The sequence below is a fragment of the Lithobates pipiens genome, unplaced genomic scaffold (genome assembly GCF_037356315.1).
Source record: "Lithobates pipiens isolate NorthernLeopardFrog02 unplaced genomic scaffold, aLitPip1_a1.2 Scaffold_3, whole genome shotgun sequence".
NCBI classification, from domain to species: domain Eukaryota; kingdom Metazoa; phylum Chordata; class Amphibia; order Anura; family Ranidae; genus Lithobates; species Lithobates pipiens.
In genome coordinates, this window is record NW_027507790.1 from 77,534,723 (window position 1) to 77,548,207 (window position 13,485).

At 40.9% G+C, this 13,485-nt stretch overlaps 1 protein-coding gene across 18 annotated transcripts in view; it reads left to right on the top strand.

Moving 5' to 3' along the window:
* The window catches only part of NCOR2 (nuclear receptor corepressor 2), a 640,543-nt gene that overhangs the window by 608,687 nt on the left and 18,371 nt on the right, over nucleotides 1–13,485 (top strand). For 12 of the 18 annotated variants that reach the window (XM_077461835.1, XM_077461842.1, XM_077461827.1 and 9 more), the window contains 6 exons: nucleotides 824–1,008; nucleotides 3,856–4,005; nucleotides 6,728–6,873; nucleotides 7,599–7,652; nucleotides 8,917–9,144; nucleotides 13,039–13,215. In XM_077461835.1, coding sequence (XP_077317961.1) covers nucleotides 824–1,008; nucleotides 3,856–4,005; nucleotides 6,728–6,873; nucleotides 7,599–7,652; nucleotides 8,917–9,144; nucleotides 13,039–13,215 — 940 coding nt within the window. The remainder of the gene's footprint in view (nucleotides 1–823; nucleotides 1,009–3,855; nucleotides 4,006–6,727; nucleotides 6,874–7,598; nucleotides 7,653–8,916; nucleotides 9,145–13,038; nucleotides 13,216–13,485) is intronic. The other 6 variants (XM_077461839.1, XM_077461846.1, XM_077461845.1 and 3 more) reach the window with 4 other exon arrangements.

Sequence of the window (13,485 nt, forward strand, 5' to 3'; positions counted from 1 at the left end):
GTCTTTGCACACTGCAGAAACGGACCTGTCAGATCTCTGCTCTCCTCTATGGGGGGATAGGATGATTACAGACCGCCTGTCTGTTTTCATTGGATCCATCAGACGGATGGAAAATAGGATTTACATCCATCTGGATTTCGCGGAGCAGATCGGGGCAGATGGGATGTCAGCGGGACATGTGACCGCTGACATCTGTCATTCCATAGAGATGTATGGAGCGATTGTTCAGATCCGTTTAAAAAACTGACAAGTGGATCTGAACGGTCCGCACGTGTGAATGGGCCCTTACCATCCTATTGATATATGATTGATCCAGGTGTATAGTCGAAAGACTGTTTGTCACTTGCCTCAGCTTTCTCTAAGACTACTTTCACATTGCTCTGTTGCATATTTTTGAAGTGTTTTCCATTCATTTCTGTGTGTGTGTGTGTGTGTGTGTGTGTGTGTGTGTGTGTTTTTTTTTTTTTTTACTTGCACTAAACATGCACCAAAAAATGCAGCAAGCGGCACTTTGAAAAAAACAGCGGATCCGCAGATGACCAGTGTGAAGAATTCCATAGTATTTAATGGTCATGTGTTTTTCTTTTTTTACGCAAAAACAAAAGAAAGACTGAGCAGTGTGAAAGCAGCCTAAATATTTCCATGGAGTATAAAACTGGGGTTGTCTGGACTCAAACATTGGAAGTGAGCTATGCAATTTTCAGAAGAAAAGAAACAAATGAATGTATTGATGTAGGAAGAGAGTCATGTATTAATATTGAAGATGATGGTGGATTTCCTAGTTGCAATTCATAAGCTAAACTTTTTTTTTTTTGTCATTCAGGAGGTTATTACACAGGATTACACAAGGCACCATCCACAGCAGCTACACCAACAAGTCTCAGCACCACTGTATTATGCCGGCTGCCCTGTGCTGGATCTAAGGCAGAACCCCACCGACCATGTCCTTCAACAACAAGAAGCAGCTCAGACTGCAAGGGCATCTCCAGGAAGCTGTGGAGAGAAAAGGTGAGTGGATTCCATGGAGAGGAAAGCTGCAGTCTACAAGCAGAGTTAGCAGGAAAGAGTCTTGTGTTTAGAACTGGCGGCTACTAAAAGGGAGGTTTAATCTTTATTCCAGCTGTAATAGTTTCACCTTTCTTTGCTGATGCACACATCAGTGTTTACACTGCTGTGTCTTCCAGCTGTATTGCTGTCTTGGAGTATTTTAGTATGACCCTGATAAAGCGATAGTAAACTCTGAAACAAAAAAAAAATTCTCACTGCAAGGTAAAGGCATAATGTGCTAGTATGAAATCCTTGCCTTGAAACAAAGCCCTCCAGTAGCACACTGTCACTGCTGCATTCCATCTTCATCCAGTCTTCCTTCTGGGTAAGTGGCCTGCAGCCACTTGAATGGTCAAACCGCGTTGACCTGATATCCACCATGGTGCAGAGTTCTGAAGGAACGGCGCAGGTATGCCATTCCTTCAGAGTGCATGTGTCAGTGACGTCACTTGCTGCCAACCAAGCAAATATCTCCTAAACTATGCACGTTTAGGAGATATTCATTTAACCTACAGGTACAGTGGGTATAGAAAATAATCACATTTTGTTGCTTTGCAGCCTGAAATGAAGACAGATCCTTTTTGTTTTATCCATCTGTATTTACTTCCCTGTTCCAACTCTGCACTACAAATACAGCTATCACCCCCCCTTGTGTTAGTATTTTGTTAAACCACCTTTTGCTTTAATTGCAGCCTTTAGTCTGTTGGGATATGTCTCTACTAACTTTGCACATCTAGACTTATTTGCCCACTTTTCTTTGCAGAACTGCTCAAGTTAAATTTGATTGTGACCTTTTGTGGACTGCAGTATTAAAGTAATTCCACAGATTTTCAATGGGGTTCTGACTAAGCTATGCAAGGACATTCACCTTTTTCTGCTTCAACCACTGTGTTGTAATTTTTGCTGTGTGCTTTGGGGCATTGTCATGTTAGAAGGTAAACCTTCTTCCCATTGACAACTTTCAGGCAGGGGGCAGCACATTTTCCTCACACACTTGACGGTAGTTTGCCCCATCTATTTTTCCTTCTATTTTGACAAGTACTCCAGTCCCTGCTGCAGAGTAACGCCCCCATCAGAGGATATTACCACCTCCATGCTTTACTGTAGGAATGGTGTTATTTGGATGGCGAGCTGTATTGGATTTCTGCTAGGCATATTATTTGGTGTTGAGGCCAAATAATTCAATTTTAGTCTCATCTGACCATAACACCCTTTTCCATGTGACCTCAGAATCTTCAAGGTGCATTGTGGCAAAGCTCAGTGGTGATGGCACGTGGCCTTTCTTGAGGAGTGGCTTTTTTTTCTTGCCATTCTTCAGCACTGGAAGCTGTAATAGTCTTTATGATGAAATAAAATAAATTGAGGGCTGTATGTGAAGCACTTTAGGCTGCTGTCCTCAGAGTATGGCCAGCTCTGCTGGATACAAGAAGGAAGGAAAAAGAGAAGTGCCACCAAGTGCAGTATCACAAATAGAATTTAATACAAATGGTTAAAAACATTCACAGGATTGGAATAAATAGATCGCTTGTCACAAGAATGCGCATGTCCACCCTAGATCCTCTGTCCTGCAGGTGCCATCGAGATCTGGTCCACGGTGGATGAAAGTAGGGGGGATGGACCCTCTGTGGTAGACAGGGAGTGCATGCCAACACGCGCTGGAAAAATCGGTGGACGTGACGTCACCAGGAAGGAAGAGAGGAGGCTGGACTTGACTGGGATAACAAACAGATGACCGCCTACATGCTCAGAGCTCACTGCACCTTCAAAGGCCTCTGAAGGAGCAGTGAGCTCCAAGCGCGTAGCCTGTCATCTGTCTGTTATCCCAGTCAAGTCCAGCCTCCCCTCTTCCTTCCTGGTGACGCGGGAGTGTCCAGTGCAGGTCGGTGTGCACTCCCGGTCTACCAGAGGATCCATTCCCCCTACTTTCATCCACCATGGACCAGATCCCGGCGGCGCCTGCAGGACAGAGGATCTATGGTGGACATCCGGATTGTTGTGACAAGCAATCTATTCATTCCAATCCTGTGAGTGTTTTTAACCATTTGTATTCAATTCTATTTGTGATACTGCACTTGGTGGTGCTTCCCTTTTTCCTTCCTGATTGTTGGCTTCAGTTGCTCTACCAGGGACTGAAATGCTCCAGGAAAGATTTTCCTGCTCTGCTGATTAGTTGAGTCAAGTGGCTTTGTGTGGTATTGAGAAGGTGATTAGCTACACCCAATGAGTTTACAAATCATTTTTGAAAGGGGCAGATCCTTTTTTCCAACTCTGTGATTGATTATTTTATTTTTTCTAACATGGTGATCTATCTTTCACATGTTATAAATACAGCTGGATAAAACAAAAAGTGTGTCTGTCTTAATTTCCGGCTGAAAAGCAACAACGTGATTATTTTAAAGGGGTTGATTCTTTTCTATACCCACTGTAAGCTTTTATTATAAGCTTACCTGTAGGTTAAAATCAAAATGCGGAGTATACTACCACCTTAAGTGTAGTTTGAATGTTTTCAACTTTTAAATATGAAGTAGAAAATCTGAGGTGCATCCTCCTGCTGTCAGGGTGGGATTTTGCTGCTAATCGGCTATTTAAATTGGTTAAAGGCTACCACCACTCGAAGTTGCATCTCTTTAACACAGACTCATGAGCCCTATTGTTAACATTGTTCAGGGCACTGTTCTAACAGGTGATCAGGAGAATCCAGGTGAGGAGGGAACATACCAACAGGTTTTCCACTTTCTATTTGTAAGTGGAGGAGCTCTTTAAAACTCCTTTGCACAGTAGATGAACTTTAGCTTCGTTGATCCTTAGATCACCAGATCAAAACAAAGTTTCTGCGCTGAGTGGATCAGAAGATGGTATCGACCCCATTTCTCCACCAGAGGGCATGGGACAGCCAGAGTATGCTAGAAGCTCTACATATCCAACTTTATATAGAGAGGGAGAGCAAACAGAACCAAGGTAAAGCACTCTTACAGCATGCCAGCCTTTTTTTTTTTTTTTTTTCCATCAGTATCCAGGCACACGCTGCCCTCCAAATGCTTTTCCAGTTGCTATTTGCTAAAATATATTTTCTGCTAACTGCACACTGTTAGGCAGCAACTACTAATATGGGAGATGTAGGTGGGTCTAATGTTGTTGTACATCATCTCGTGTATTCAAATAGATGACTTGCTTTTAGTGAGAAAAAAAACATTAAACTGATATAATTCAACAATGTTGCCTTGCCTCAAACAAATATAATTCTTTGTTTCAAATTTAATAAACTTTTTTCTTTATTCCACGAGTTCCTAAAAGCAAAATTTCTATATTGTGTGACTTTCCTATGATTTAGAATTCAAACTGCATTAACTATGTCTGCATACTGACCTGCCAATTTTCAGTGCATGCTGAGGGTATTGTAAGTATAGAACGTTAATGCAGAAATGTATGATAGATTGACAGAACAATGGGTAGATGGACCTCTCTCTGTCTCTCTTTTTTTAACCCCATCTTACCATTATCTGTGGTCTGCTTTTTTTACAATTGCAATTCAGTCCTGGTAGACATTTCTGTACTCTCTCCTAATTTCTAAAGGCTTAGAAATGGGCCAAAAAAAAATCTTTTTTTTTTTTAAATATTCACTGAAGTAACAATTAAATGAGTAAAATGCTTGTAGACATTAGATGACAGGGTGACAGTGTTTTATTCTCACCTGGTTGGGTGAAAGTCTAATGTCTATGATTGTATTACAATCACTGACTGAAGCTTATCAGGAGGAATAGTAAATGGAAAGGTTAGAGGACTATGTCCCATTACTATTGTTTTCCACCTGATAAGCCAGCACAAGCGATCAAGTTCTTGTGTGCTGGCTGGTACAGATACTGAACTGCAATTGGATTGTGCCTGTATATCTAATCTTGTCAATATCCAGATTACTTTTAAAGGTTCAGTCCTGCCAAAAACTGATATTTCAGTTATGGGTGCACAGGGTAGTCGAAACGATTGGTCGCCAGCCTTTCGGACCACTCAACTCTCAATTTTGAATCCCATGGACCACGAACATGAGTTCTACATGCCTTCTACATACAATTCTGCAGCCTCTTGCCTCTCTTGCCCTGGATCACACTGCTGCCTTATACACGCAGTGCTATGGATCTCTCTGCACCCCCCCCCCCCCCCCCCCCCACCACCACCACCACCACCACCACCACCACCATACTCTGCATAACACTACTGCCTTAGACTCATCATTGGATCAGACTTATCCAGCCATGTGCTTGAGCTTTGTGCTCTCTCCCACAGTCTGTGATCAGCGCTGCCATTTGAAGTCCCCTCCTACTACTCCCAGTGCCTCCCTCTGAGTTCATAGGAGCTGGAACTACAGAGGAGGCATCGGGTATCAACTGTCAGCACGCATTGAGAACACTGAAAACAACACTGGGGGGTATACATCCGCCACAATGTTGATGCCCCTAGGGACCACCAGGGGTATCACATTTTCTCATGGACCATCAGTGATCCATGGACCACTGGTTTTGCCCCCATTGGTCTAAACCGCCCCACGATTTCTTATCTTTTGGCAATGCCTTGGATGAGAGATCCCCACTTGATTAAATTAAGGAGAGTGTGATCTTCAAACTAGGACCTAGCCAGCTAAAGAATATAGTGGCTGTATGAATCCTCCAAACATAGTAAATGCTTATCTAATGTCCAGTTATTCTTAAATGTCACCCCCCCTAAAAATAAAAAAAATTAAATAAAAATGATAGACTGCAGCCTAGTATACCCTGTATACTTGCATATCATGAGAAATTTCAGTTCACACCTGTTTGATAACTGCTTATTAGATAGTGCCAGTGGTTGCATTGCTTGGATTTGTAGTCCCACAAAGCACTGCTGCATCAAAGAAGTGTCATGCCTTCCCCATTTCTGTAAATGAAAACCATCCGCAAAAGACCCATAACTCATTTTATACTCTGAGTGGTGCCTTAGGTACACAGTGGCATAATGAATTCCCAGGGTTTAGTTTATTTATGTATTGTGCCAAAGTATCTCCAAGTTTTTATTTTTTTTACGTACTAAATGCAGTCATGTAGGTTTTTTATTATTATTTCATTTCCAAACCTATTCCAGTTCAAATTACTTTGACCTTTAAAAGGGCCATGGGTTTTATTCAAAAAAATATATATTGTGCCTTTAAAGGAGAATCTGGCAAGAATCTGACACCACAGTTATTGGCTCTCCAATCCCCACCACCCCCTGGAATTTCAATCCTATGCCTGAGGCGATTGTAGCCGTATTTTATTTCCTGTTTGTTTTGTTTTTTTACATTTTAACATTCTGCTACAGTTTTTGTGAATTAGTACTGCTTGGACCTTGAAGAGAGGACATACCCCGAAAGCTTGTCCTGAAAAATTGTATGTTAGTACAAATAAAAAAAGTATCATGGACAGTACTCAATTTTCTCGATCCTATGCCTACAATTTCCGTATATTAAAATAAAGAATACTCCCTCATTATGGCTGTGGAAGGGGGCTAGAGCTGGCAACTCTTTTATTTTTTAATGGGAAATTTGCAACAGTGATTCTACCCAAAATTGAAATATCCGCTTTAAGGTAGACTGCTCATTCAAGTAAGCTGTAACTGCTAGAGACTTGTCATTAGGTTTTGTAAAGGTCTATGTTCTTCTCTTTCTCTACAGAATGGGTTCGAAATCCCCAGGGAACAGCGCACAACCCCCGGCGTTCTTCAGTAAGCTGACTGAGAGCACCTCTGCTATGGTTAAATCCAAGAAACAAGAAATCATTAAAAAGCTTAGTACAGCCAACAGGAATGAGCCAGAGTATAGTAAGAGTTTCCACATTTGTTTTTTCACATGGAAGAAGTTTAGATTTTTTGGGGAGGGAGTGGTTTGAAAATTTGCTTGGGACAAGATCAGAAGAGTTTGCTCCTTTACAAATCTACTGTCTTTCGAGGTTTTACCTTCTAGCTTGTCAGGGCACAGCATATCACAGAGAAAGTTCTGTATTTTTAAGGTGTATTTTCACTGCTAAAATGTAATTTGTTCAGTTTACCTGGTAACTGAACTGACAGGCAATGCTTTGTCATGACTGTGGGACAACATATTACCACCACATCATCTCTTTCAGCATCGTGAAGTGCTCTACAGCACCAGAAAATCTGATGTTGAAAGGCAGAGCTCTGCTGTTTGATCTATGGGACTAATGGTTCATCTGATATGCTTGCTAGGCTCAATTCCTGTGGGACTGTTTTCTGGCAGTGAGCGAAAAAATCGTTCAGATGAAGTTAAAGTGATTAAACAAAACAAGTTCAAAACTGGATTCACTGATAACGTAATTTTCTGTAGTTAAGAGATGGAAAAAAGTTTCTTGGACAAAGTTTCTTGGATAAACAGACGGCATCACATTTATTTTTTTTTCTCCAGTCTGGATAATTGCTGTCTTTTATTTACTGAACCCCAATGCTTGATATAACTTGATGTTTTACAAAGGATATAAAGGTTTTGTATTTTACTGTAATTTAGATTTGTGTTTTCTTAATTGATTTTTCAGACATTGGGCAACCGGGAACAGAAATATTTAACATGCCAGCAATTACGGGATCAGGTAGTATTTTTAATTATTTTTTTGTAAATATTTGCTAGCTGCAATTACTTACCAATAATTTTTTTGGAAATGTTTAGATCTGATTGTGTCATTTGTGTCCAATTCAACTGTTAAGCCAGCCATAGATGGAGCAAATTTCTTTCCTGCAACCATGGGAATCCCTCCCGCTGAGCTATTGTGCTCTCCCAGTGATTACCCAAGATAGATAAGTGACAACAAACAAATTCATGCAAGTAATCCTCATAGAGCATATACTCAAACAGAAGTGCGTCACTATGCTTCCACTCAATAATATAATTAGTGAAAAAAGTTCCATTAACACAATATAAATGCCAGTGTGAACGTGATTAACACCACTTACATACGCGTTTTGTCAGACGCTAACATCTTCAGCTTCTACGCATGCTTACCATGACCACTCATGCTTAGAAGGTCATGGTGTTCTGGTAAGCTGCTAGCAAGTGTTCTTTGTATGGTGGAATCATGGACAATTTCACAAGTGGAGCACTGCATTTTAAGGAGTAGTGTTAATCACTATCACACTGGAATTTATATTGGGTTATTGGCTTTTTTATTAATTATATTAATGCGTGGGAGCATAGTGATGCACTCATGTTTGAGTACACACTCTATGATGATTACTTATGCTTGAACTTGTCACTTTTTATCTAATAATGTGCTACGTTTTGGGGTGTAGAACTACCTTTATTTAGTGCACTTGATTCATGTCTGTCGTGCTCAAACATTAGGTTAGCTGCTTGGTCCCTTATTTGCCACAGGAGTTGCTAGCGCTATATATATATATATATATATATATATATATATATATATATATATATATATATATATATATATATTTAAATATATTAATATACTTTAAATTAACCAGAGCCCCAAATCAATTACTAGTAAATTAATGACAAACACATTTTTAAGAAATTAAGACATCTTAAAGGGCTCATATAATCTAACAGGCAACTTATCAGTACCCTAACCTTATTGCGCATCATCCATGGAATTAGTTTTATCATGCTGCATTGCCACACATGTCTTTCTAGAAGTGAGTACATTTTAATTAATTTTGCACAAAGCATCGGTAATGTAGTGGTTTTCGCATAAACTGCAAAGTTTTACATAAAAATAAACAATACTGACTGTGCCATGAGAATGTCTTTGATGTGTAGGGCACCGATTTCTAAGTCCTGTGACAGGAACGCTTTAAATAATAATAGTATCTTTTGAATTTCTCTTGTTTTCCCTGTAGGACCAATCAGTTGCAGGCCACAGTCTGTGCAGGAGAGCTCCGGCAGCAACATTGGGTTGGAGGCCATAATTAGGAAGGCCCTAATGGGTAAATATGATGAGCAGTGGGAAGACCGCTCAGCCCTCAATACCAATGCTTTTAACCCTTTGAATGCCAACGCAAGTCTGCCCTCTGCTATCTCCATAACAGCTGCTGATGGACGGAATGACGACATGCGGTCTTTGCCAGGTCTGCTGCTGCTTTTCATTTCTTACTTTTGGGCTTTCCTGATGTCTCTTAACTTTCTTATTCTTCTGCCTCCTTGGTGTTCTTTTTCTATCCACACTTGCCAGTCTCTCGTAACAGTACAAACTATAAAGCATTGCCTGCCTTATTTTCTCTGGTACTTTGTATTCCACTGTTTGCTTTTTATTATGGGGCAAAAGCAAATAATGGAATGGGGTTTATATTTCAAAGCCTGAGTGTTCGTTGCATTTTTTGACTACTGTCAATTCTCTTGACCTAGTGTTTTATTATACCTTGTATTAACTCTTTGAGCTTACAGGAATAACAACATAGTGGTATATTCCCTTCTACGTTCTAACATTAAGCTTCTAAATGGCGATAAGACAACCTAAATCAAATATAGTTTACTTGTATAATGTCTCCTGGAGCTGGTGGATGGACTAACAGTAGACAAAGAGAACCAATAAGCACAAATTCACTCAAATCTGATATACACCTGTGTAAGGAGCTGAAGGATACAACCCGGCAGCCTCTGTTGAATAGCCAAGGAAACAGGGACTTCAGTTACCAGTATGCCATATACATTGACAACCATAATAGTAGATTTTAGATGCAAGTGGATGTGTGTGCTTGGGGAGGAAGTACTGAATGGATGAACACAATCCAGCTTCCATTCTTGTGTCCAATCGGGAGAAAGGAGTACAGGACCGCTCAAAGAAACGCCACTGGAGGTTAGCCCCGCTGCAGCAAGTACACTTGGATGGAGCTGACGAACACCAACCACTCCACAGAACAAAACTATACAACTTCTGGATTACACAGAGAATAAGTCTAACTCCATGGTGATCTGGTTCAAGGCTCCACCTCTTTGTTAAGCCTCAGTTGTTAGCTTGAGAAAGAGGCATGGTAATTGGAGTCCGTTTCCTTGCCTGTTCTACAAAGGCTGTTGATTTGCATCCTTTGCCTCCTTATGCATGTGTGCGTCAGAGTGAATTTGAGCTTATTGGTTCTCTCGATCTGCTACTAGCCCATCCCCTGGCTCGAGGAGACATTATATGGACTTGTACACTATATTTGATTTATCTAACCAAGTGGTTTATTAGTATGTATATTGCCATTACCATTTCTAGGTGCTGGTTTCCTACCTCTCCATTGCTTTTATTGCTTGCGTTATTCCTTTCTTTGTTCTTTAAAAATAGCATATGTAGTTAAGGGGCCCTGGTAGATGACAAAAAACTGCAGCTAGGACACTCCAGCTGTGCTAGTGAAAGGGCGGGGCCAGAGCTAAGTACTGGAGTTTTTTTGGCCAGACGTCTGTGGGAACTTAAGTAGCATACAGGTATGGTATTTACATATGTGAAGAATCATTAAAATTTTTGCAAGGAAGATATATTTATTTTTGTGTTTTTGGTATTCAAAATTTGTTACATATGTTTTTCCACGTAAAATATGTACAGCATCTGGATGACATTAAATCGGAAGTCAAGGCACCAGAGTAAAGACACTTCAGTATAGTACACTTTTAGGATTAAAAACACTTGCATGGCAAATTAAAATACACCTAAAGCCCAAGCAAATTTTTTTTTTTACTTTTGGATACAGTAGTAAGGGGTTAGAACCCCCTTTCAGCTTTTAAATGCAATCTCTGTGCCCGCTAGGGAGATTTGCCCTCATTGTCACTGTAATTGTCATTGTCACTGAAAGTGAAAATCCAGAATTATAAACTGCCACAACAGAAATTAAGGGAAACTCTGAGAGCAGTACTGGTGACCACTGTCTAAGCAGAAAGGGTATTACACACCCTGAGCCATGGTGTTATGGGCAGTGACAGAATCCTTACCCATAGCTATGGTTACCAAGATTTAGACAGCAAATTAGTGGCTGATCTAGCAAATATACTAGATGCAGGGTAATAATTTATGGTGAGCATCTCTAATTAGTGGTAAAGAGAAAAAGAGACTCTCTTGAGATAAAAATAAGGTTGCTTGCACAAAACCAAAAAAACACATTCAATTTAATGTTAAACAACTATAAAAAGCAATATACACCTATGCGATATCTGTGTGAATTTAAAGAAGAAGTGTGGGAAACAAAAAATAAAAAAAGCAAACATACATACTTACCTATATGGCTATAGCATTAGTCTGATGCAACTGTAATATGCTGGCTCCAAGGCTGAGAAATGAGTAATCACATGATCGCTCAGTTCTCGGTCTGCTCTGAGCAGAGAGCGGTGACTGTCAGTCACTCCACTCTTCCCCTCCAGCACTCACTGGAATGCCGGGCTGAGGAAGGGGTGGGAACAGCTGGCTCAGGCTCTCAGCATTGCCCCATCTGCCAGTAAGGCATCTGAGTAGATCTCAACATTATTGTTGGGTTCCTTCCAGAGCCTGAACCAGCTCTGTGACCTCCAACTAACACCAGGCTTTAGCCCACTGCCAACTAATTATGAGTCACATGAGTGCAAAAGTAAGTGCACCCATGTGACCCACAAGACAAGTATGGCCAAAGGCACAGGGGTGCACATACTTTAATGTATTAATGAAAAACTTGCAGTATTGTGAGATAAAATAACATACAGCTTACTGAATTGACTTCACATGCTAAAACACATTTCAGGCATAGAGGTGTTTAGCAATATTTGAATAAATTGTCCTATCGCGATTGGTTTTCTCGGAAAAAGCATGTGCTTGGAGATGTCTGTATGAACACGTGCACATATTTTTTTCCTCTGCTTTTGAAATCCTACTCAGGCCGCGTACACACGGGCGGATTGTCCGCCCAACTAAGTTCGTCAGACAATCCGACAGACAGTCCGTTCAACTTTTGAATGAACGGACTTGACCACACACGATGAACAGACAGTCCGCTGAAAACGTGCGCGATGACGTGTACAGCACGTACGACGGGACTAGAAAAACGACGTCCAATACACTGCAATGCAACCTTCGGCCGTGTAAACCCTTTCTGAGCATGCGCCATACTTAGTCCGTTCAACTTGCCTACACACGAGCGGACTGTCCGCTGAAACCAAGTTTGGACGGACAAAACCAAGTTTCAGCGGACAAAATTACGGAAATTCCGAAAGACAAAGTCCGTCGGACTGTCCGCTGAAAAAGTCCGCTGAAGCCCACACACGAGCGGATTGTCCGCTGAAACACGGTTCAGCGGACTAAGTTGGGCAGACAATCCGCCCGTGTGTACGCGGCCTCAGAATATGCAACCCTAGGGTGTTCTCGGGCATGTGCCGATTTAGTGCCATGCCAAGAAAAGTTGATTCTGTTGCTTGTTTTTTATTTGAACAAGCGTTATGCTTCATACACTGCATTCACTGCAAAGTCACGCTGCCTGACATTGCAGAGCGATTCTGGTCGTTGAGCTGCGATAAAATGCAGCATGTCTGCCTTTTATCGTACCACATTGCAGAGCAGCACTATACTGCTTTGCAGTGTTAATGGAAAACATAGGAAACAACTGTTTCCTGTGTGTCTCTGCGGTGACGGACATTTTATACTGTGGTAAAACATCTGTCACCGCACATAGTGCAAATTGGCCCTTACTATTAAATAGTATTTAGGCCGGAATTTTAGTAACTTAAGACCTACCAGTTTTTATTGGTATCCTTACATTTTACTGGGCTTGTACTGGTTATTTTCTTTTCATTTGTGACTTTGCTGTTAGTCTATTTTGTGATGCAAGGGGTGTGTAAGCCAGGACAAGGAAGGAGCAACAAGGAGGAAATTAACTTGTAATAGAATCCTTAGAGTCCAGTATTACTGTTACTATTCCTATGGCTTTTATAAATGATGGCTTTTGCAGACTTGTTCAGAATCCTTTATTTCCATGGGATTAGGGGAGTTTAACAGTACTTTGAGGCTGTCTTTTTAAAAATTGCAGGTAGTGGAGGAAAGCCGAAAATATCAAGGCCAAACAGCCGGAAAACAAAATCACCTGCCCTGGGGCAGTCCTCTGGAGAACGTCCTCCCTCTGCATCGTCAGTACACTCAGAAGGTGACTGTAACAGGAAAACTCCTTTAACCAACAGAGTGTGGGAGGAGAGGCCATCTTCAACAGGTGAGCACCACCATTGCTGTATTCTGTTGCTTTTTAAGCTAGTGCTTAGCTTTGAACTGCATTCTCTTACTTGGCAATAACAGATGCCCGTTCAAACCATCTGATTCTTATTAGATTTTGAATCATAATATGCCTTTTCATGAATGAGTTACACTTTTTTTTTTTCTTTTTTTACAACACATTTGTATGCATTATTGTGCAGACAATATTTTAGCTGGACACTTACTAAGTGTGCCAAAAATATAAAAATGAGAAAGAACAGCGCTTGTC